The 24,875-nt window shown below is 38.1% G+C and overlaps 1 protein-coding gene across 9 annotated transcripts in view; it reads left to right on the top strand.

Moving 5' to 3' along the window:
• The window catches only part of ntng1a (netrin g1a), a 97,230-nt gene extending 76,239 nt beyond the window's left edge, over positions 1-20,991 (top strand). For 2 of the 9 annotated variants that reach the window (XM_051882083.1, XM_051882084.1), the window contains exons 5-8: positions 5,612-5,638; positions 11,019-11,186; positions 13,723-13,857; positions 19,367-20,991. In XM_051882083.1, the coding sequence (XP_051738043.1) occupies positions 5,612-5,638; positions 11,019-11,186; positions 13,723-13,857; positions 19,367-19,620 (584 nt within the window). In that variant the 3' untranslated portion in view covers positions 19,621-20,991. Of the gene's footprint in view, positions 1-5,611; positions 5,639-8,449; positions 8,495-9,421; positions 9,482-11,018; positions 12,006-13,722; positions 13,858-19,366 lie in introns of those variants that run through there. The other 7 variants (XM_051882085.1, XM_051882089.1, XM_051882088.1 and 4 more) reach the window with 7 other exon arrangements.
• The last annotated feature ends 3,884 nt before the right edge of the window (positions 20,992-24,875 follow it).

The raw sequence follows: 24,875 nt of genomic DNA, 5'->3' as shown, positions 1-24,875 counted from the left end.
ATATAGGCTGTCTGTAAAACAATTGTGGTATCATGGAAAAAAAGGTTAAATATATATTTTTCCTACAGATATTTGGTTTTGACTTGGTTGACAGGGATTTAGTGTAGCTCATACATTTTTGTCTGATTCCAACAAATCATACATCATACATCTACATTTTGAAGGTTTATATATATATATATATATATATATATATATATGTATGTATGTATTAGATACATTGTTTTTAAATAGGGGTATCTTGACTGCAGTTTTACTAATTTAAATTATGAGTAATTTGTAGTTTGGTCATTTATAGTATGTAGTGTTAGCTCTTCATTTTTTTTGTGTTGGTGGAGTAGTTCCTGCTAGTCCAAGTGGGTCAGACAAATCAAGAAAAGAGCTTGAGATTGAGGAAAGAGTGTTGGATATCACTCTTCGTCAAATCGTGCTCAGACTTCTGGGAAGTGGCTAGGTTCTCGCTTCACATCGGAACGGCAAGTCGGAGAGCGATCAGTTCAAGAATTAGCCGTGACAGACCATTTCTGCTCTCAAGAAGAGGGGAAGTGATGAGGGCGCCCCCCATTTTCTCCCTCCTGGAAAAGGCGGCAACAGGACTCTCACACAATGTTCTGGCCTGTGCTGATCTGAATCTAAAATGCCTTCTTAAACTTGACTAATGTTTGTGTGTTTTATGGCTTGTCAGATTGATGTAGGGTTTCATGACGCGAGTCAAAATAAGGTCTGATCTGCACTGTGCCTGCTGTTTCCCAAGCGAAGCAATGGCATTTGGTATGGTTCACGCACATAAGATCAGCAAGCCCCTGTTAACGTTTAAAAATGGGAGGATTAGCAAGCAATGCTAATTGTTTTCCACGTCTCTGCTGAGTAATACTCTGTGGTTTAAGACAGCACTTCTGTACAGAGAACTGACTAATTCCTCTTGTCCTGGCAGGATTAAACTGTGCAAATGAAACTTCAAATCAAACCAGTCTGGTTTTGTAAATTACTCGCGATCAAAGCACTTAAAGGGAGAGATGTGTCCCGACACAGTTTCAGTAACGGTTTTTATCGCTCCTCATTGACCTCGGCTTCAGTCCATGAGGATAAAAGCTGAACATGATATATGCTTTTATGCGACTTATTGATTTTACAGCTTTTTAACATTTAATTATTTGGATACAAAATTCCTCTCGGCATACAACAGGAGCCATGGAAATCACGCTTGAGCGAGATCCACCGAGGGAGGAGATTCATAATACCTCATTTACTTCTGTTCAGCCTAGCTAGCAAAGACAGCCCAACACATCTGGAGATGACAGTCGCAATGAGAGTAAATTATTATCAGCAGTGCCGTAGTGTACGACTGATGGCTGGTTTTGTTTTTTAATTAGTGTACATAAGTAAAGGGCTGCCAGATGTCAGTTTGTTCGCCTGCCGTTGTTCGGCGTCCTTGAATCAAACGGTTCGTTCCTGGGCTGGAACTATAACAGCTGTACCCTTCCTCCCCCACCTGCCATCCTCAGACATGAAAACTTTCTTATAGGAAGAACATACACACAAAGAGGAAGTGAGGAAGACAGTTCCAGCCTTAGAGCACACTTAGTCCGGTAGATGTAAGATGTTTGCCTTTCTTGTTTTGTAACATGAACGATCTTGAAGTGTAATTAAGCGTGTCCTCGATCCTCATTCCACTGCCGTACGGATGCTCTAATTAGTGTTATCTGAAGGGCCAGGTGGCCATCTTGTCTTCTCCCAGAAGAGGAGAGTTATTTTGTACCATTTGTGTTATCTAATTATTCATTTTAACATCTCCACCCTGGCTGCATATCCTCCACAACCACCACGGTTACCATTTCCATCTTGACTCTTGTAGTGTCAACTCCGAAAGCATATTACGCTCCTTCTCTCTTTCTGTCTTTTTTCTCTTTCTTTGTTTTGTGTTATGTTCTCCTTATTCCCCCATGAGACTTGGTTTGTTTACTCTGCCTTTTCCACATCTTTCTCTGTGCTGCCGCAACGGTAATCTCTCTTTCAAATATTTGTTTCTTCCATCACAGGATTTTCCACCGTGTGTCTTATTCCCAGAATCTTAACTGTGACTGTGACTCATCGCAGGCACTTTTTCATACATGCCATCTCCCGTACAAATCTATTCACTCTGCCCTGTAAGACATTCAGATGGAGGCGCCGTTACTGTAGCAGAGGTTGGCCGACGGTGTGGATTGTCACATTTCCTTCCGTTTTCAGCCACACGGTTGCTTGTGCATGTCACGGCTCACGTCCATGTAGAAAACGGATGATGGATGGCCAGGAGATGTAAGTGGCCAGGGAAAGTAATTACAAACTTTGCCTAGGGTAGAAATTTTGTAGATAAGCTTTGCCGGAATGTCCAGGTGGACGGAAAAGGCAAACAGATGAGACTCTGTGAAGGTCAGGGTGTTGTTCTACTAGAACAACAATAATGAGGCCACCAGCAATTCAACTAGCTCCGTTTCCAACATGAAACATGAAATAAAGCATCACAGAGGGTTTTGTCCTTTCGCTAGTGACGGAAGTGGGCAGTTAAGGAACAGATTGGCTTTCAAATGAGAAAAAAAGGAAGTCGTCACAATTTTCATGCCGTCCAGCGGGAATCCCTCAAGCTGGATGACTTGGCAGGCGAGTGAGTGTGTTATGTAGGGCAGGACAGATCTGGTATCTTGCCCAGGTTGGGTTAATTACGTCCCGTCAACCTCTGGGAGGAAGCCTGAAAAATTAACTGTCAGTATAACATGTGTTTAGGTGTGTGTGGGTGGATTTTTCCCCAAGAGACTATCTATTCTTTATCATTCTGTGCAGGTTTTTACAACATTGCAGGTGTATTTTGACAGCATAATTGCTTGATTGTGAGAAAGGGGTCTTATTAATTTATGGAATGGTGGATTTGCACAAAATCAAGAAAGTATTTGTTTAAAATATGAATAGAAGGAATGTAGGAAGGAATGAACAAACTTTTAGGCTAAAATAGCCCTGAATTTTTTCAGAAGCTGCATCTGAATTGGTATTTAGATATACTTACAGAACAAAACCGTTTGGTTACCAACATTCTTCAAAATATCTTTTTTTATGTTCCGCAAAAGAAAGAAAGTCATACAGGTTTGTAATGACGTGAGGGTGAGTAAATGTAAATAAATAACATTTTAATTTTTGGCAAACTATCCCCAAAATTCAAAATTATTTTTGTAATGAAATGATGAAGCCTACTCTAAATAAGAATCAATATATAGAATATATATAGTATCACTATATATTCCTAGATCAGTGGTGTGCAGTGATGTTTTGAAATGAGGAGGCAAAGTAAAACCAAGTAAAAATCTCATCAGTTTGCCTTTAATGCATTTTTACATTTATTCCAAAATAATAACTAAAGGCAGTAACAATTTAAACAATATATTTTATTTGTAAACTGATGTTGAGCTGTCCTGTTTAATAGTTGTATTCATAATAGTTAATAATATTTAAAAATATATTTTCATCAGTCAATCATCAAGCTCAGTAAACACTGGTCACAGACAAAAAGATGTAAAAAAACAGTCATCATGTTTTGAGGCCATTTCAAGTTTAATTTTGAAACATAACATACGTGACATAAAGCGGTGATATCTAAATGGCTGAGTTGATTACTTACTTTTTAATTAGTCCACCCATTAATGCTATAATTTTGTTCATTCAGACCGATTCGTGAATGCGCACGAAAACAAGAGGCGGGATTTATCACACGAATCAATCGCATCCAGTCATAGCGTGATGGAGGCATTGCCTCCTCTCACTTAACTTTTCCCCATTCATTATCAATTACCCCCCACCAAACCCCCGCATGCTTTAGGGAGTCTGTTAAAACTCAATGGGCTCAGGGGAGGCAAGAGAGATGCGGACTCCTGCTGTAACTTCACTCACTGGTGTTGATGTTGGTCAGTGTTACTTTAGAAAAACAAGTAATTTATACACTTTTTAATGTCACATTTTGTAATATTTGTGTTGGTTTATTTTTGTAATATGTCAATTTTCTCATCCAATTTTTTGAGGAGGCACTGCCTCCCCGGAGACATATATATATATATATATATATATATATATATAAGATACGATTTTTGCAAAAAAAATTCTGACAGTGTAGAGAGGCCATTCAGATCATTTCAGGTGTGTTAAACAGGCAGTAGCATAAAAGATGACAATCTAACTTGTAAAATCAGGTACAGGAAAAATGGACAAATCCTCCTGGATATATATTCATTTAGCGCACACACCCCTGCCCATCATCAGTTGATTCTGGAGACTCAAGTGACCCCAGAGTGCAGAAGTTCAGATGGTAAAAATCAATGGAGTGTGCAATAAACATAAGCAGACTAATGTGTTTCTGCATCAGGCTTCACAATTTGATTCCTGCTCTCTGACATAATGGAGAGTTCCAGCAGGTGAGGGGGGCTGAAAACCGCTGTGATTGAAAGGTAATCTAATGATATGACACATGATATTTTGCGTCCATCTCAGGCGGACGACTGTCCAACTCAAAAGAGGAGAGGTGAATAAATAAATAAATTAAAAATGAGGTTGTATAGCACTTACATGAATCGTGAGGATGAATGTGAACCGTGACTAAAAGCCTGACTGTATTTAAAGCAAAGAGAGCGGACAATGTGCTATGAGAGGTGCTGTGTTACACTGTTGATGCTGTTTAGAGTATATAGAGACGTCTGTATTTGTTTCTGTGGTGTCAGATGCAACATATATAAGCTGTAATTTTTGCATTAAAAGAGGGAACCAAGCCTTGCTGTATCTAGGAATCAGAATATCACAGAGACTTGGGGATGCGCTCCTCTGAATTAAAAACAAAAATTTAAAAAAAAATACACATATAATATTTTAAAGAATTTAGTGCTGTTGTATTGTTGCCATATATAAAAATAGTAAATCTTTCAAACAGGGGTATTGGGACACCCAGGAGGCCACAAGGGGGTGCTGTAGGGGTCAGTGAAAAATTTTAGGTGACAAAAAATATAAATAATAATAATAAAATGAAACCAAGCAGTAAGTAAAACTCTCATGTGCTATAGTTTGCACAGTTGAACTTGCATGAAGTCTTCTGTGAAGTGTGAAAGATTTCTAGGATTTCATCAATGAAAATCATGCAGAATTGAATCAATGAGGGACTCTCTTTGGTATTGGCAGATGTGAATACCAAAGCATGATGTTAGAATTTATATTTCCCTATGCAGGTTGTCCTCTCTACTCCTTTCTCTCTTCTATCTTTCTGTCTTCACACATGTTCGTTGGAGGTGCCTGGAGGTGCCTATTTTCCTAGTGATTTCTCAACCCTCCTTCCAAAGGTCATAAATTTGACTCTTAACTGTCCCTATGAAGCAGAGATCAGGGAGAGAGATTAGATGCCGCACACTAGATCGATGGCACATGGCAGGGGTGTGAGTTCAGCTCTCTTTCTGCCACCAGAGCATTGTCTCCAAGAGGAAATTCTCCATTCACTGCTTTCCAAATGCACTTTTTTTTATTACATTTTAAAATTAATGTTTGTTGATGTTGCTAATGTTATGGACTGTGACTAATATAATCTTTTCGCTCATTTCTCTTCTAGGTCTGCCAAATAGCGTTGGTCCAGTTAGTAAGTAAACAAACTCATAGAACTAAATCACAGGAAGTGCGAGATGAACAGCTTTGCTTCTCACTTTACCTCAAGTCCACTTCTGGTTGAACGTTAATTTCTGATTTGCATTGGATCTGTTGAATATAAAATGCGCAACCTAACGTGATTGGTTTGGAAGTTAATTCGAAAAGGGTTAAAGTAAACTGTTTCTAGAAAACAGCCACATAAATACCACAGTGGCTTAGAAGCATTTCAGGATCTCTTCCAAAGTAGAAAAGGGGGGAATATCATTTTAATATGAGAAATGCAGGTCTATCTGGTATTATCTGGTCCTGCCAGGGGCCTCACAAGCCAGCAGACAGATAGAGTTACAGGTGCAGGGAGGTTGAATGTGAAAACTGGAGCCACAGAGATATTGAACAAGTCAGAATGCATGTAGAGCCCTGAGTATTTCCACACGCTTCACTTCTCTTGGGTCCAAGACAAATATACACATTTCCTCTTTGGATAGATTGGTGTAACATATCACAGGTGTATGAAATAACATTGAACATATCAAATATTCAATAATGAACATTGGAATTATTACAGGAGTTGATAAGGATTTATACATATCTGATTTATACATACATCATAGTGTTACCAATGAACATTTGTTGAGAAGAAATTCTTGCACTATAAGTTGCACCTTTAATCAGAAATACACGTCAAACCAAGTGGACACTCCCCTCTCCTCCTCTCCTCAAGTGTGTTTTGTGTTTGGCTGTAAAGCATGGCCTGTGCTATGCCATTTCTGCATGGGCTCACTCCATTATTTCTTATTCAATCGTCAGACCACCCTCAAACATGCTACTGTACCATGAACATCCACTCACTGTCCTTCGTGGTGAATTTACACACCTCCGTCCAGAAAGACACAAAGATGAGGCACTCACAGTACAACTAGGGTCCTGAACAGTTTGATGATACTGAAGTCATAAAAACTGTCCTCTGACCATCACTATAACAATTATAAACACCGTTCTCTCCCTTTCACAAAAACTATAGAGAGAGAACTTGTAAAGAGTGTCCTTGAGGACGGTGATGTTTTGCCTGAGACTGAAAAAGAAAACACTGCAGTTTCCTCAGAGTTGCTTGAGGGTAATTGAATTCTTTATTGACTTTTCCCAATTCTATTTCAAGTTTATTAAGCCTGCCAGAACTGCCTAATGCAGGCATTTGAGCAAAATTAATATTTTAAGATGAGATTTTGGCTGTACAGGATTGCATTTCATTACTGGGATGGCATTGATTAAAAGCTGTCACTTCTTATTTATCCAATTTTTATCCAAATTTCCACTAACAAAAGCATTAATGAAGAGCAGATGTGATGAGCAACGCTCTTAATCACTTGCTAATACGAAACACATTTTATATCAATAATAAAGTGCTCAACGTTGTCCCATGGGTGTCATGACACTGGCTTCTGAGTGTCATGTAATGTAATGAAAGAGGACAGATGGATTCGTCCATCACTCTGAGGGCAGATAACTTCCAAACTGTTATCAACTCCAATGGTTGTTCATTGCTGTGTCCTCACTCTTTGCGTCTAACTCGATAAAAAAAAAAAAAAAAAAAAAAAAACTTCCATGAAAATAGTTGTGGAAAAAAGTGTTTCTCCAAATATTAGGTTAGTTTGATGGATCCAAATTGTTTAGTTTAGAAGAATTTAGAAGAGTTTAGAAGAATTTATTTAGCACATTAAGACACTTGTTTGTGTTTTAATGTGGTTGAGTATCAAAATATTCTTCAGCTGATGAGGTGAAGACAAATACTAATCTAAAGAACGAGAAACACTTTACAACGTTGACACACCCTCAGCTCACATTATCCTATTAATCTTACAAGAATAATTATTTCTTTTTCATCTTTAATTTCTATCATAAAATATTACTGGAGCTTGAACTGAAAACTCATAGTTATTTTCACGGAATTCCCCGAATCACATGGAAAAAAGAGTCATTTCTCCCAATGTGATTGGACATAGAGGCCATTTCATAATGGGTCTTCAAGATGGGTTTCCTCTGTCAGTAACCTGCGTCTGCATGCATTCCGAGTCCCCAACCACCATGCTATGTCCCTGCTGAAAATAAAAAAAAATATATTTGATTCAAATTCATAGACGTGTCCTCACTGGAATTCCTGCACCCTGTCCTCGTTTTACACACTTTGCCCACACACTGAGGTCAACCATGAAGCAGCACATAAGGGACTTAACCATGTTTGTATTGGATGGAGGGAACGTTTAGTTTGGTCATTTCGCTTTAGTGCTGCCTCTGAGATTGACTGAGAGACTGCCCCATACCCAGTCTTAATATTTCCACATCTAAGGAAATGAATTGTATGTAATTATGAGGATATTCCCATCAAATCATCATTTCAATTGTCAGTTTTTTTTCAAACAGAAGCATACTTCAAATGAATCAATTTGATGAACTGAACAAGTATCTCAAGCAACCATGATTGCATATGCGCACAATCCAGTCTCACATAGTGCATCCGAAAGACTGACACAATTTCCCTTCATCTCTGTCAACCGTCATTCCCATGTATTAATATAGAATAAGCCAATACAGCTCAATTACATACAATCTCTAGAGATGACCTGTGATTGGTCTATTGGTTGCTTGTTCTCATCGAGCCTATCAGCTCAACTTTATGAATGACCCATCTGGAGATGTGTGTAGCTGTTTATGTGTACATGAGTCCAAACTGGACCCGTCCTAGTGCATCTGACATCCGACAGCCAGTGCATTCAATTAACACCTGATTTCTCCTGCTTGCATGCAGTTCGGCAGAACATTTCATCCCTAGGTGTCGCTAACAGAAATCAAGGTAGGGTATATTTTTCAACTTGGATAAAATTTCTTAAGACTGCTATAAGAGTGAAACAGATCCAGCAGAAGTTTGCTGACAGCTAGTCTTTTTTGTATATTTGTTGTACTGACTCATTCCAGATGGACAAACATCTTTTTGCTTTTTCTCTTTCACGTACAAGTTTCTGACATGTCTGAAAGCTGAGATTTTTGAGCAGTCAGCATTTCTAAGAAACAAGCTGAACAGCCATAAAGACACATGCAAAGATGATTTAAAGCATTATGCCCTCCATTTTAATTAGGAATGGCGCTCTCTCTTGGGCCCTCTCAATCTTTTCTCAGCCCTGCTGGGGAGTTTTCATGGCTGTTTTAGGTATACTGATTCAAGTTAATACATTGTGCAGAAAGATGTCCAAAGAGAAACATCAGGCAAACAGCAGGCCTGAATAAACAGTGGTTTTGATTGAATTGGGGGTTGGAGGTTAGTGAAGGACATAGTGCTCATTGCAACTTGGGTTGTTTTGTGAATGCATGATGAGCTGATAACTTTGGGATTGTTCTGAGTCCCGTTGTTCTGCTGTTGTGTCGGACTGGCAGCGGGACGTAGGGATCTAAGCCTTACGTGCTCTCACACAAGAAGCCTGGGAAGCTCAACTACGCTAATGCCAGCTGAGCAGTTTCTGCCAGCAATGCAGGCTTTTTCTTTTCCAGAGCAGTTGAAAACTTCCAAACCACAACAGCTGCAAGGAATGGAACGTGCACTATGCAAATTTGTGTTCTTTTTGTGTCTATTTTTATCATTTATGACAGAGAAACAGGATTTAAATAGGCTGCATTCTTGTTTTATTGTCAACTTCATTCTTCTTTTGTATACGAACATTATGTAATGTTCATATTATAATTTAATATGTTTTTATTTGATTTATTTTGTCTTTATTTTGTCCAGTAGCTCCTCAAGTTGCTTTGTCAACCGTTCCTTCTGTACAAGTTGCAAACAGTAAGAGAGGTAGGAGGACTCGATTCATATCCTCTCACTACTCTGTGTCAGTGTATGTTGTCCGAATTACCCTCCCACCATCCCCTGAATGAATCCAGAGTGAGTCCTGTACTTTCTGTACTTGCAGATCACTTATCCCTGACCTTACTTTTCCCACTTTCCATAATATCAAGATGTACCAGTAAAAAGATATTGATTTTATTGTATTTACTTTATTGTTTAATTTCTTTATTATTAATTTGTTAATTAACTCCATCCTGAATCAGCATGGAAACTCTGTCCCGAATGCTTTTGGGACACGAGTCTTTGAAATTCGAGGAGACAAAGATTTTACTTGATGAATCAGAAGGGGAAGCATCATGTTGACTCTGCCGGATTAATGTGTTGTATACAGTCGATGTTGCTGATCCGAGTTTGGATGAGAACATTGAATCTGATATAATTCCACAGTGGCTCACAGGCGAGAAGCCCGTCAATTTTTTTTTGCTAAAGTGGGCCCTCTAAAACATTTCTCAGACAGAATGATTGACATATCCAGGCAGCTTTAGAGATCGCTTTACAGGAGATATGTCTGTCTCGACTCCTCCGGTCGGGGGACGGGGGAAAAGGCTGCTGAGGAGGCCTGACCTCAATCCAGATGTTGATAATGAGAATCCCTCCATTTCTCCCGAAAGCCCTGAAATCATCTCAGGAGGGAAGGACACGGAGGCTTTATGAACGAGAAGATTTGTCAGACCCGTTGGATTGAGGGTGCTGGCCAGTTGGTTGACCAAGTGTCCCTGGCAGGTCAGGGCGCCACTTTGTTATGTTATGCCAAGAGCGGCATCCGAGCATTGAGATTCAACTTCACTTTGAAACTAGGACAGACTCCTTACGGGTCCTGGATAAACGTTGTTTGGTTTCTTTGGAGGCTGTGGGGAAATAGATAGGAAGTTATTTCTGATTTGGTTGTGCTATTTCTCATTTTGGAGCTGACAGAATCAATACTGAAAAAAAGTGCTTTGTCTTTCATTTTATGGCAGTAGTTCTGTGGAGAGGATACAGTTTGTGTACCCGTTTTCGACCTGAGAGGCTTTGTTATTTCAGGGGCATAGAAAATAGAAGCCATTGTTTTATTCTCATGTTTGAAAGTTCCAGCTCCTTCACTACACCCTTCCATCATTTCTTTGAGACAACTCTCCATGAGCAATAGAATATAAATACTGTGGATGTAAATTTCAAATCGCATGTGCACTCGCATTCTGCCGAGGTTGAAAATTACATCTGCTCGTGTTTGATTTCCATGTAACATTCCTGCTCTTATTTTCCTCTCCATTGCTGTGGTGTGCTCGAGGTGAACTCTCTAATAACAACACCGCTTCTCCATTCATCTTAAGGTGATCGTACATCTAACACTGCTGGCTGCATCCATGGCAGTGCCTGCCACCCTTCCGCTGTTTCAGACCATCCAAACCTCGCATGCCATGGTGCCCCTCTTCTGCAGCGCCGCCGCGACTCGCACACACATACCCTAAACACAGCCACATCTCTCTCCCCTTTTTGCAAGACTGTGAATGCTTCAGTCACTCCAATCGCTGCAGTTACATCGAGGTGCTAAACACCGTCATTTGCGTGAGCTGTAAGCACAACACTAGAGGGCAGCACTGCCAGCTGTGCAAGCTTGGATACTACCGCAATGCCTCAGCAGAGCTGGACGATGAGAATGTTTGCATAGGTCAGTCCTCCAGCACTCCCATCCACCAACACGGCTTATCGCACATCACACACCCTCCCAAATTCTGCCGTTTGGCCTTCCCTTTCTATTGCTCCATCATCCTTCATCTCTTCACTCCCTTCTCTGTGTCTGCCCATCTCTCTGTCATCACCCGAGTCTCTTCACGCATGCTTGTGTGAGTCAATGTCACGTTGAACCACATCACTCCAGTGTTTAACCACAAAACCAGCAAGTATATGACACAATGATCCATGGCAGATTATAACAGAAGACACTGTCTGAAAAAAATTGGCATGTTTATTAGTGTAAACTTTAATGTTTATTACAAAGCTCAGAAAGGAAAAGAAAAAGTATCATGAAGCAGAGAACAAGAAAAAAGCAAAAGACAGACAATAAAGCCAGAAAGGTGTCATTGTGAGACAGAGGTGATGTCTGCCATCACACTTCCCCAGTGAGGTGTCTGGGAGGGCTCACAGCCACAGAAAAAGGTGCGGCGTGCTGCATATGTCACTCTGGGAAAGAAGAAGCAAGAGAAAGAAGAGAGCGAGAGATGTGTCTGGGAGCAGGTCACGGCTGTGTGACTTACACACACATCTTTAGGTGTTACAGGTCACAGATTCTGACCTCCACCTCAACCCAGCAAAAGCTGTACTCACAGGAGGGCCACAGAGCTGTCAAAATATGTGAAAAGTACATCTTGGGAGAGGTTTGTGTTAGTGTTTTAGCAAAGCATTAATAATTAATAAGCATTAATGTGTTCTACTCACTGTGTCAAAACCTTAAAGGGTTCAGCTAAAAATGAAAATTCTGTCATTAATTACTCACCCTCATGACATTCCAAACCCGTAAGACCTTCGTTCATCTTCGAAACACAAATTAACATATTTTTGATGAAATCCGAGAGGTATGTGACTCGTCCATAGACAGCAATTTAACCACCACTTTCAAGGTCCTGAACGCCAGCTCAGTATTGGCAGAGGCTGTTCATGTGAGCAGCACGACGCATTCGTGTGATGCTGACACCAATAATGAGTCGGCGTTCTGACATAGAACCTGGAAGCGCTGAATGTAAACAGTGTATGAGAATGACACAGAAGAGATTGTTGAATAAAGTTGTTATTTTTGTTTTGTTTTTGCACACAAAAATATTCCCGTCGCTTCATAAAATTAAGGTTGAACCACTGCAGTCACGTCGACTTTTTTAACAATGTCTTTAGTACCTTTCTGGACCTTGAAAATGATGGTTAAATTGCTGTCTATCAGATACCTCTCAGATTTCATCAAAAATATCTTAATTTGTGTTCCGAAGATGAACGAAGGACTTACGGGTGTGGAACAACATGAGGGTGAGTAAATAATGACAGAATTTTCATTTTTGGGTGAACCCTTTAAGGCTATATTCACAGTTATAGAGAGTTCTGTTGTGCTGGGCATACTGGTGAATTTATACTGAAAAGAAGTAGTTTCTTCTTCTTCAAAAAAAAAATGCAGTTGTGATCAGAAATGCCAGTACACAGTTTCAGGCTAAGTTCTTCAGAGGAAGCACAAGAGAATTAATCAGATTCTCTTTTGAATGGAAAATATAAAAAAAAAAAAAACTTTTGCATATTTAAAACCCTTCAGTAGCTCAACATCTGCTCAAAATATTTGTCTTCTCCATAGACGTCCCAGAGATGTAGGTTTTGAATGGCCTTTAGCACCACGAAAGTAATCAGACCCTGGGTAGTTGGCCAGATGCCTTCAGGTCAAATGTTAGTTGGGGTGATCCATGACCTAGAGAGTTACTGACATTCCCAAACACTTACTTGGATAAAATCAAGTCACACTCTTTTTTTCTGTTCAATATCTTGTTTCACTCAGAAAAAAACGCAATTAAAATTATGCAAGTGAAATGTGTTGCAAATGCTGTTTCATGTTGACTTGAATAAAATGGTCATCTTCAAGGACATTTCCTGTAGTTTCAAAGGATTTAATTATGAGATATTTTTGAGGAGAAATTATCAGTATTATCAGTATGTGACTTGTGGACAGCAAACAAATTGGCTACTCAGGAACACTTCACCATGTGTCTCTGTCTTTCTTTTTCTCTTTTGTATGTTCCTTTCCTTCATGCCACTCATTTTTTGTGCTAAACTAAATATAGAAATATGTTTTCGTAAAAATATTCAGAATGCACAGTGAAGTCATTCGCATTATGGGACTTCCAAGACATTAAAACATTCACAAACATACATTTTCCTCACTAAACTAAATGCCATTGTTTCCATTTTCCACCCTCACTCACCTTCCCCAGCTGATGCTTCTCATTTTATTCCCTTGAAATGGAAGATGTAAGGTAAATATTCAGATATACGGGTTATAAATCTGTCCTTTGTAGACTAGCAATGTGCATGAAGGAGGCAGCAGAGGCCCATTTTGAGCGAAAATGCTTTTTGTGTAGAAAACAGAGGGATTTTATTCATGAGCTGATCTGAGAGGCTGAAGACCACAGACCCCGTCTCTCCACTGTGTGTATGTGTGTGTCTTGTTTCTACAGACTGTAATTGTAATCCCTTTGGCTCAAACACTGATCGCTGTAATGGCACAGGATATTGTAAATGTAAGGAGGGAACGACAGGGGCTAAGTGCCATGAGTGTCTGCCAGGATTTTTGTGGGACAATGGCTGCAAATGTAAGTAGAACCTCCAACCAACCTGCAGCTTCAGTCCCCTGCTCTCTTTTCCCTCTCTCTCACCCCCTCCCTTCTTCCTTCCCTCCCTCTATTTTCTCTGTTTGCTGCTGCTTTTTTGGCTTACCCGGGAATGAGCAGCTTGGTTTGCTTACAGCACTTGGGAACAAATAAACTTGGACTGATTTCTTTCCGAGGCTCAGTCACACCTGTTATACTGCCTTGTTAGTGGTTTAACTGCAGATTTCATTTTGAGGGAATTATTATCATCATTTATTAGAATTGTTTTTATTAATAGTATTACTGTAGAATTCTTCTCAAGCACAGAGATAAATCATGCAAACAAATCTCGGCAGAATCCCATGCATGTGCATTTGTGCAGATGAATGCAGACAGCTGAGCTAATATTTGAAGTGAGCAGAACATTTGACGCCTGCGCTGTGTTCTCTGGCTGTTTGCTGTTATGGCCACATTGTGATGGCTGGTTTTCTCTCTTGGCTCCAAGTGTTGCGGTTGAAACGATCCGTAGGTCAAGCATTGATTTGTATTCTTCAATGGGCTTCCAGCATCAAAGGTCAACATTTACCAAAGCCTCAGATAACACAAAGGGATTTTTGGCTGTAATAATGTTAGATGGACAGTCCAGTACATGTGTATATTGAGTTCAGAGTGGCTTTGAATGCAACAGTGCGTTGCATTCAGTTGCATTCATTCTGGTTTAGTGTGAGAAGCAGAAATTCACACCATCACATGTCACGAGATTAAAGTAAACCAGAGTTTGGTACAAATGGTGACATGTGGCAAATGCACTCCCATTACTGTCTGTTCTAGAAGATGTACTCAAAGAGAAATAAAGAGACATGTTCTTTATACACATCCATCTCCCACCAGCATGAAGATGCATTACCATGTGACTGTTTCAGCCAATGGTATGCACTATGGTAAAGCACCATAACCATTTTAATTTGATGTTGTCATCAACACAGACGCTTTTTTGTTAGATGTCCTAGATAAGAGATTTAAGTTTGTTGCATTTGTCTCATTAAAAGTCCCGAAGGCCAAAATGTGTGTGATAAATGTAATCTTAGGCTCGTTTTCCTGATCCCGTCCATCTGTATGCAGATTTCGTTATGCAATTAAAGCTCAAATCTTTCTTCAAATAAGCCTTTTCTTCCCAGAGCACCATGCAATCTACTGCTGTTCTCAATAAATATTATCCCTCTTATCAAAAGCAAACCCAATAAATGGCTCGATTTATTCTCTTATTATGGTTTATTTACATGCAAGAACATTATGAATGCAGAATTAGAGGCTGAGCACATTTTTCTTTGTCATGAGTGCACATGCTTTAAACATATACAGACCTTCTGTTGCTCTCTTAAAATAGACCTGTGGCAGTGCTCATGTTCATTAAATAAAAACACCTTACTGTGCATGGGCTCTAGAGAGCGTGGGGTAGGATATAGAGGTTAAACTGTTTGTAGGATATATGAGATATACATTCTCAACCAACAGCAGAGTAAATAGTTTCCATGCCCCCCTCTATTGGAAGTTAAAGGTGTTTGTTAGCACCCATACCAGCTATAAATCACTGACGGGACTCTTCTTGCCTCAGCACCTTTTTCTGGTCATCGGGGGATATCAAACTGAGGAGACAGAAAGAGTTGAACTCACAGGGTGAACCAAAAAGACCCAAACTCTTGAGAGATACATTACCTACATAACTGTGCCTCTTTAAGTCTGTCTTCAGATGAAGCACAAGAACACTCTTGCCAAAGGCCACAGTTGTGGAAAAGGTAATCGATCAATTCGCTCTTTCCCACAAAGAGGAGTCGTTCTAAAACTCTTTCCACAGACACAATCAACTCATTACCTCTTTCTGTACAATCTCCTTCTCATGGACAGTTTGGTAAGAGGCAACATTGATGTCTAGATTGCAAACAATCAATATGCCCTACACATCTTTTAAAAAAGATTCATTTATAATAGGAAACATCTTGTCTATAAAAGAGCATTGGGCAACTTGAAGATTTAAAAAGATAAAAAGCTCCTATCCAGAACATTGAATCAATAAAGCCTCTTTTATAAACAGTTTTTTTTTTATAAACAGTCTTTTTTTTTTTTTGTCTTTTGATTTCCATTTCTTTATCATTTCTTAAGGGCAGGCTAGACAAGTTAAAAATGTGCTCGGAGAAGGACAGTTGATAGTCATTTCATGACTACACCAGAGCCCCAGAAGTAAAACATACTGGTCTAAATGAATTCTTTTAATACTTTAAGAAAAGAGAGAGCAGTAGAACAAAAGCAGCACATCGCATTTACCATTCCTTTTCACTGACTGGATAATGTTTATAATACATTCAAATCTTTGAAAATAATCTCAATACACTCCATACACAAGTAATTCAGTGGACCTTAATTCAGGACAACTTAAATAAATGCATGGTTGCAAGTTAAAAATAAAAATTTATTGTTTTAATTAAACCTTTTAAGTTGCAAACATTATTTTGTTGAGTTCTGTTGACATAATAATGTTGATCATTACATCAACTTAATATCGTCTGTAATTTAAACCCAAATATAGGTTGTAGTAACTTCATGAAATTGTCTTGATAACTTTGGAAATTAGGAAGTGGATTTCTAGTTCCCAGCATGCTTTGCATAGGACTGGATTAGGAGAATAAATGTTGAAATTAAGCGTTAATGTATTTGTTTTTAGTGAAGGGAAAGACCTGTTAGTGTTTAATGCTGTTATGTTTTACATTTAAAAGAGTTTCTGTAATTATTGAAGTTTTTGTGGTTACCATTGTGCTGAAGAGTAGATACATGAAGGTAAACATTACATTGACTCTATAAGCAATGTCTGTGCTAATGCCAGTAACAAATAATATCTTACTTGTTCATTAAATATATGTTAAATAAGTTATGTTAGCATGTGCTATGAAAGCTGTTGATTTGAACTGAAATAGATAAGATTAATTGGTTCCAGGGCTATGACTCTGGTAATTGGAGCGACTTGATTTTTTTGAGTAATCAGCTTAAAAATTTGTGTTTATGCTACAAATTGTTAAGTTCCTCTAACTCAATATAGCTTGTTGGTTGAATGTAAATTCACTCAAAGTTGTCATAACCATTGAATTGTGTGGTATTCAGAGGTAACTGTATATCAAGTTTGTTCGAACACTTATAAATTGTTTTAAATTTGGACACTGATTTGATCAGACAGAGAACATTGAAACTGTTGCATTGACTAATTAGGAAAATGCATTAACTTTACTAAATTTAATTAATAACTTAGTACAATTTAATAAATTGTAATAATAATTTCTTAACATTTGGATACACACTGATCATTTTTTATTGTTAATAATAATAATTATTATTATTATTGCAATTAAACTGTATCAGTGTGTATCCAAATGTTAAGAAATGTATGATTTGCATGTCTGTACTAACAAATACTAATGAGACTAATATTAATTGAACACATTCAATCTATATGTGTTAATCACTGAAAATTCAAATAGCTTGTTCATTTTGCAGGTCCAATGTCTGAGTCTTGTTTTGTGGTACGAGTGTGGGTTTTCACTAGGGAACGATTGATCTGCATCGTAAAAAGACTCGGCAGTGATGAACAGAGGGAATTATGGACACAAACAGGGGCTCATTTTTCCCTGACTCAACCATAAAGCCCGTATCCACACAGGAGATGGAGAGAGAGAAGCTGGAGACCATGTAGTACTGCCAGCTCCCTAATCAGCCTGTTATGACTGGGAGAGTTACACCTCCTCTCTCTATCATCCAGCTCTTCCTGTCAGCTCAGTCCATCCCAAAATAGCTCAGTAACAGCCATTAAACAGATGCTGCAACGCACAAGCCCTCTCAGAACCATTCCTCGCAAGCTGATGGAGGTCAATGATTGTGTGTTAGATGATTATTTTCCAATCAGCAGGTTTACAGTGCTTTTCTAGCTTCGATGAAAATGTGAGAGGCATGGCTTGTTTATCGGTTTTTATTTGTTTCTGTTGTTTTTGCTAGTTTGCACTGGAATTTGTTTGCCTGATGCTTGCTCAACAGCTTGCATCCGAAGGGAGCAGGTCTGGCCTTGGTGTCCCTGTTGTTAAATATACTGATGCCTGATGCACCTGAGGGTTGCAGTGCTGGAGAATGCAATTCATTGTCAAGAATTTGTAAAAACCTATGCCATGATAATGGTTTGGGTTAATGGCAATGCTGAGCTCTCTTGAGTGACATTTTCTTCAACGTTTCAAATGAAACCAGACAAATTATAGTACTTTAAAGGATTAGTTCACTTCAGAATTAAAATGTTCTAATAATTTACTCACCCCCATGTCATCCAAGATGTCTTTCTTTCTTTCTTCAGTCGAAAAGAAATTAAGGATTTTGAGGAAAACATTCAAGGATTTTTCTCCATACAGTGGACTTCAACGGCTACCAACAGGTGGAAGGTCCAAATTGAGTTTAAATGCAGCTTCAAATGGCTCTACACAATCCCAGATGAGGAATAAGGGTCTTATCTAATGAAACGATCGGTCATTTTCTAAAAAAAAAAAAAAAAAAAATTGTGAAGAAAATTTATATACTTTTTAACTGCTAATGCTCATCTCTCTCGCCGCTCTGCGCTGCGATCATCATGTTGGAAAGGTCACGCATGACGTAGGGCGGCAGTACTGATCCAACGTCTACAAAGCCAACGTGCAAAGACTAAGTCAAACGCCCTTTACAAAATAAAAGAGTTTTTCGCCTTACCGTGGTACTTCCCCCTTTCCAACATGATTAGGTAATGTGTGACGCATCGCAGAGCAGTGCAAGATGAGCATTTGTGGTTAAAAAGTATATACACTTTATTTTTTTTAGAAAATGACTGATCGATTCACTAGATAAGACACTTATTCTTCGTCTGGGATCGTGTAGAGCCATTTGAAACTGCAATTTGGACCTTCAACCCATTGGTAGCTGTTGAAGTCCACTATATGGAGAAAAATCCTGGAATGTTTTCCTCAAAAACCTTTATTTCTTTTCGACTGAAGAAAGAAAGACATCTTGGATGACATGGGGGTGAGTAATTTATTAGGAAATTTTAATTCTGAAGTGAACTAATCCTTTTTTCTTTTTTCAAATAGTAATTTTAAGGTGGCCAATGAGCAGGGATGCCAAGTAAACTTTTTGAAGAAAAAAAAAACAATTTTTAAATAATAAAAATCAAAGCTGAACAGTTCAATTTTCTGTAAAAAAAAAAAAAAAGTCTATCAATATTTTTTACTTATGATTTTCTATTAATAATGATATTAAGTTTTCTACTTGTGATTCATTTCAATCAATACTTTGCCTGCACTTTGTATTGACTATTTCTGTCTATTTTCAGCAATAGATGAATATATGATATCTCAGGAATAGAGCTCTATGTAATCATAGAAGTGTTCATACTTGTTTGGGTTTAGCCTGTGTGTGTGTTTGTCTTCTGCTTACCCTTTTCCTCTCAATGCCACAGCCCGGGTGTGCGACAATGAACTTCTGCGTTGCCAAAATGGTGGTGTGTGTGTGAACAACATCCGTTGTCAGTGTCCTCCGGCGTACACCGGCCTGCTGTGTGAGAAACCGCGGTGTGAGAACGAGCCGGGCGGCTGCGGATTACCAGACTCGGGCCAGGGTTCCCTCCGCCCCCCTTCACCGATCCTGCTTTTGCTGCTGTTCGTCTTGGGTCTTGTTCTCCTCATGGAGATCTGCTGGGTCACAGTCCTTTGAGAGGCAGATCTCTGACTATCCAGCTTCTTCTGTATGAGCAGCGCACCAGACCCACCGACACTCGGCCGGCCATGTGGAATGTGCCCAAATATCAAAGTGAAATTTCAGAGGATGACAGACAAAATATAATAAATAAATACATCAATAAAAATAGCATTTATAAAAATTGATTCAATATAAAAATCTAAAAGTAAAAAAAAAAAAAATCAAGGTGTTATTTATAGAATTTACCTGAGCATATGCTTTATGAGGCAAATAAGAGGAACTAGAGACGTGAACCAAGCCATAGTAGATACTCACTCCCCTAACAGAACGAGAGAGCGACAGGGATCGGAGCGGACAAGACTCATCCCTTTCCTCCCTTTATCACCACGGCAACGGGAGCTGCGTTCAGCCAGCGGCATGTACGAGTAAAGCCAGCTGCCGCCCCTCACCTGAGCCATTCTGGGTATCATGTTGGCTGTAGACTGCTTTCGGCTATTGTGACACGGAGCGATGGAAAACTGTCCGGATTGTGTAAACTGGCAATTACAAAAAAATAAAGATAAAGCAGTAATAATATGGAGAAAGACTTATGAAAAGAAACAAGCATTCTTTGCTGTCAGTGCATTGTGGATATAAGGAAATCTATTCAGATTGTCACATTTGATCCACTTTCAAATTGAGCTCATCCCGCCAACACCCCCGACCCCACCCTCGAAAATAAACTTTAGAGTGTCCTTTGTGTCAAGAGCCCCGTCCTTCCTCCACCATGTGCTTTTGTGAATGTTATTCTGTAACCCTTGATATTTTTTTTTTCATATATTTTTTTGGTTTCCTTTCAGTCTGTGTGATGTTAGTCACACTCATGTGGCACAACCCCTATCCCTATCCAAAAAAATATGATTAAAAACTCATGACTTTGCAATGTGACGGACTGTTTGCTGAGGCCACGGTCAAAGATGTATGTTTTCACCCAAACAGATGAAGTGCTTAGACAGTCATCAGTGTATTTAATTTTTGTATTAAAACAGAAGTTATTTTCTTGACAGAGTAAAGATAATGTAGAACATAAACTTTTTTGTATTATTGCTGAAATGTGTTTAAGGGCAACATTTTAGTGCGTTTAATCAAGGTGCAAAGAGAATTAAATATTCAATTATGTTTGTCTGAAATTTTATTTCATTTACGCTTTTTTTTATTTTCCTTCAGTTGGATTGTGAAGTTTTCCTAAAGTATATTGGCAACGTGCTGGCATCAAAGAATATCAGTTTACATACAGTATATATACTGACATGTAAAAAAGAAAATCACACCAAAGGACATTCTAAATGTTTTCTTGTTGCTTTAACACTGAAAAGTTTAAGTGAATAAAACTTTAAAAGGACTTTATGTAGCTGTGTTGTACTGTTTTATGTGTGTTTTATTGCAAAATTAAGAATCTAAATTGTCCCTGCATTGAAAGCGTAATAAATAATCGCATATGTCTTTATATAACACGTGCATATAAATTGCATACTTTGCAGAACAGTGGAAAATGCTTTAAGCCTCAGAATTTTCTGCACACCATTTATCTCAAATTCAATACAGTAATGATTTGTTTCAGTGAAACGCATTATCGGATGGGCAAAATTAAATATTAACAGCTATTGATGTCTCTTTGAGAGCCTGTTTTATGGAGTTGGTTTTGCCTGTGACTAAACTGCCCATCTATCGCACGGGTTTGTTTTAAACAGAAAGTTTTACAGCCATTTTCACGATTATAGAGTGCGTGACAACACAGGCCTGCTAAATGATTCATTTTGAAGGAGATGTTTCAGAAACATTTGTCTTTATCTGCAATGAAACTGGAAACTGATTTATGAATCTTCATGTGTCATGTATTTGTGTGTCTGCTTAGAAAACAAAAGAAATGTTGTTTTAGTGATATTTCACATTTATGTTCTTTATAAACCACAATCTACTTATTTGTTTTTGGAAATTTGTGACCAAATTAATCCATTAACTGTTTCTTTACATTACAGTGCTACTTTAAGAAATGGATGGTGTAGTATTATTTGCAAATATCATGGTTGTTTTAAAGATTCAGTTGTTAAACAATCTTAAGTAGTATAGTAGTATCAGTAGCATTTTTAGAAATTACTTTGTTTCGATTTGTTTTCATAATTTTGTCTTTTTTTTAAGTGGATTAATCATGTCATTTGAAATATTGTTAATTTGAAACTGTTGAATCTCAGAGTAAATGGGTAGTTGATGGAAATTAATTTAAAACAATATAATAACACTACAGGTCAATTAAAGTACCAAATATATATGGGTCAATGACATGACGGGTCATTTTTTTCATCCAAAGGCCTTAATAATAATGATAGACATCCAAAGTATGCAAGGTAGTACAAATAGATCCTTTTATTGAATCCAAAAGGTTTTAATTATATTTTGCTACATATAAAGGTATTTTAAAGTGTCAAAAGGTCATTCGGTTTAACCATCCAAAGGCCAATACAGCCATTTCATTTGTGATTAAAATATCTTAATATGTAATAAATGTATTTTTTTTTTATTCTGGCATGATTTTATAACATCATATATCAACATAGTGCAAAATGGTATTAAAATTACGTGTAGAAGTCGTAGCTTTGTTATGAGAAATAGTGTCCGGAAAAATGAATTTCATTGATGTCATTCGGAGTAACCAATATAACCATTTTGGATCAAGTCATGCAGTCAATATCATGTGACAGGATGATTAGCTAGCAAGCTAGATATCAGCCTGTTAGCATTGTTTGAAAATATCATCATTCGGTATAACCAAAAGTGTAATTCTGTAAAACCGAAATTTTGGTTAAACTGAATGACTTTTTTGGTGACAAATTTTGTCCATCTTGTAAAAAATGACAAAAGCAGTGTTAATTGTTTATAAAAAACAACATAATCTCATTGTTAACACTTAATAAAACGTCAAAAATTAATTAAATCTCCATTATGTTTTTTTGCACTTTTAAAAACCTTATTCGTCAATGACCCATATATATAACAGAGATCAACTGGTCCACAGACGCTCTTGTATTTGTTCCCTGGCTGGAGTTCACAACATCACCCTTTGTACATTTGTGGTATATTGGTTCAGAAATGCAACATTCCCTTTATCACTGCAGACATATGCAACACTGACAAAGAGAATAAACAATTCAGTGCATCTATATACTCAGCAGATCCACTGTGTATTCAACAAATTCTTTGAACCAAGCCAACAAACAGGCTCTGCCAAAATCAGCTGCATCGCTCCCATTGTTCACTCCTATTTATAGGAGGAAAGATATTGCAGATTATTTTCTAAAAAGATCTAGTGACTGTTTTTATTTCTGCATATTTTATCACTTTTTTTCCTTAAAGCAACGTGTCAGTTTTTCTTGCATCTGGAGTTAATCTGCCCTTGAACAAGGCAGTCTATTGATTTTTAAATGAGCTTTTCCATTTGTTAAGAAGTTCAGCTTCAGTAAACATGATGATTTTTTTACTTCAGGCACATCCAACGTTTTCACTGATAACAGGAATAAAAAAAACTGAGGATTCGTTTAACGTTGACCATTTCAGGGTTTTGATTTATGGTTTCCTACTCAGGGTAAGACTTTCAAAGTTACACACTTTTATTTTTATCAGCTAATAGCATTACAATAATACTCATGGAAGTATTCAGACATTCCTGTTGCTAACCACTGCAGATATGTTTCTGGAAGACCCATCTGAAGTTGATAACAGCAACACAGAGGAACAGTGAACCAATGTTACCCAAAGAACCGCCGCCTGAACTCAGACAGCCAACGAGCTTCGGTAAGATCATTATCCACCATTCAGCATCTCGCTTTTCTTCCCAGTACAAAAGCCCAACATTGGCTCGGCATCTAAGTCCTTCTCCTGGAGGAGTAATGGTGATATTGTTCCCTCTACCGCTAATGGGAATATCGCTGCAAAAACATTGGCAACAAGCGCTTTCAAAAGGCAGAACACACACTGCATTTGGTATTTGGCTGCATGAGGATGTTCATTTGTCAGATTTAAAGGAATAGAGAAGCTCAGCTCATTCTATAAAGAGCTGCTGGAGAGCAAAACAAAGTGCATGGGTTCATGTTTGCACGCTTAAGGTAGAATACCTGAATGAAGTATAGCGCTGGAGAACACGTGCGAGCGCTGGAGAATCCTGAAGGTCAAACCATTGTGGAAATGTAAAAGGTATTCAAGGTTGTTTGGCATGAAATTCATTTTAAAAACAAGAAAAAGCCACAGGAATGTATGCAAGTAGTAGCATCGGCACAAAGAATAGTATTAAAACAAAGAACATTTTAATAGAATTTAAAACAGTACAAGAATCCCAGAACACAATCATGCACTGAATATAAACAACGGAAACTTCATGACTCATCACCTACAATGTTTTAAACATAAGAGGTGATAAAAAGAAATGGGAATCATATCTGAAATCATTTAGAGTCTGTTAGCATTCATTTTTCACAATAATAAGAAATCTTTCTAGAGGGAAGAACCATGTTTGGATCCCCAAAGAACCTTTCAGTTAACAGTTCGTAAAAGAACTTTTTTTTAAAGGGATAGTTCACACAAAAATAAAAATCCTTTCATCATTTACTCACCCTCAAGTTGTTCTAAACCTGTATGAGTTTCTTTCTTCTGTTGGACACAAAAGATATTTTGATGAATGTGGGTTACCAAACAGTTTCTTGTCGCCATTGACTTCCATGGTCCTTTTTTTCAATGAGGTCTAGCAACTGTTTGGTTACCCACATTCTTCAAAATATCTTCTTTTGTGTTCAAACAGAACAAAGTCAATAATCTAAAGAACCCTTTTCTACTATAAAGAACCTTTTGTGCAATGGAAAGTCTCCATTAATGTTAAAGGTTCTTCATGGAACCGATGCCAATCGGAATCGATGCCAATAAAGAATCTTTATTTTTAAAAGCGAAGGTCATTTTCACTAGAATTAATAATGGGGCAAGATGGCTCCAATAGAGTTTAAATGAAAGACATGAGAGAGACATGAAAGTAGTGGTGGTTAGTTACTTAAACGAGTGGACTGATATACAAGATTGCCATGGACGATAGGGAATATTGGGAAATATCTGACTACTGAATGCAGATCGGGAGGTGAGAAATAAGGAAATCCACTGGTACACTAAGTCACTTTTTCCTTACTATGATTTAATGCAAATTTAAATAGTGCTTTCATTAGAGAAGAACTGTGGGTAAAACAGTTTTGATC

Source organism: Ctenopharyngodon idella, chromosome 23 (assembly GCF_019924925.1).
Source record: "Ctenopharyngodon idella isolate HZGC_01 chromosome 23, HZGC01, whole genome shotgun sequence".
In the NCBI taxonomy this organism is placed as follows: domain Eukaryota; kingdom Metazoa; phylum Chordata; class Actinopteri; order Cypriniformes; family Xenocyprididae; genus Ctenopharyngodon; species Ctenopharyngodon idella.
Note: the sequence above shows the minus strand (reverse complement) of the source record. Positions and strands in the feature narration are given on the sequence as shown.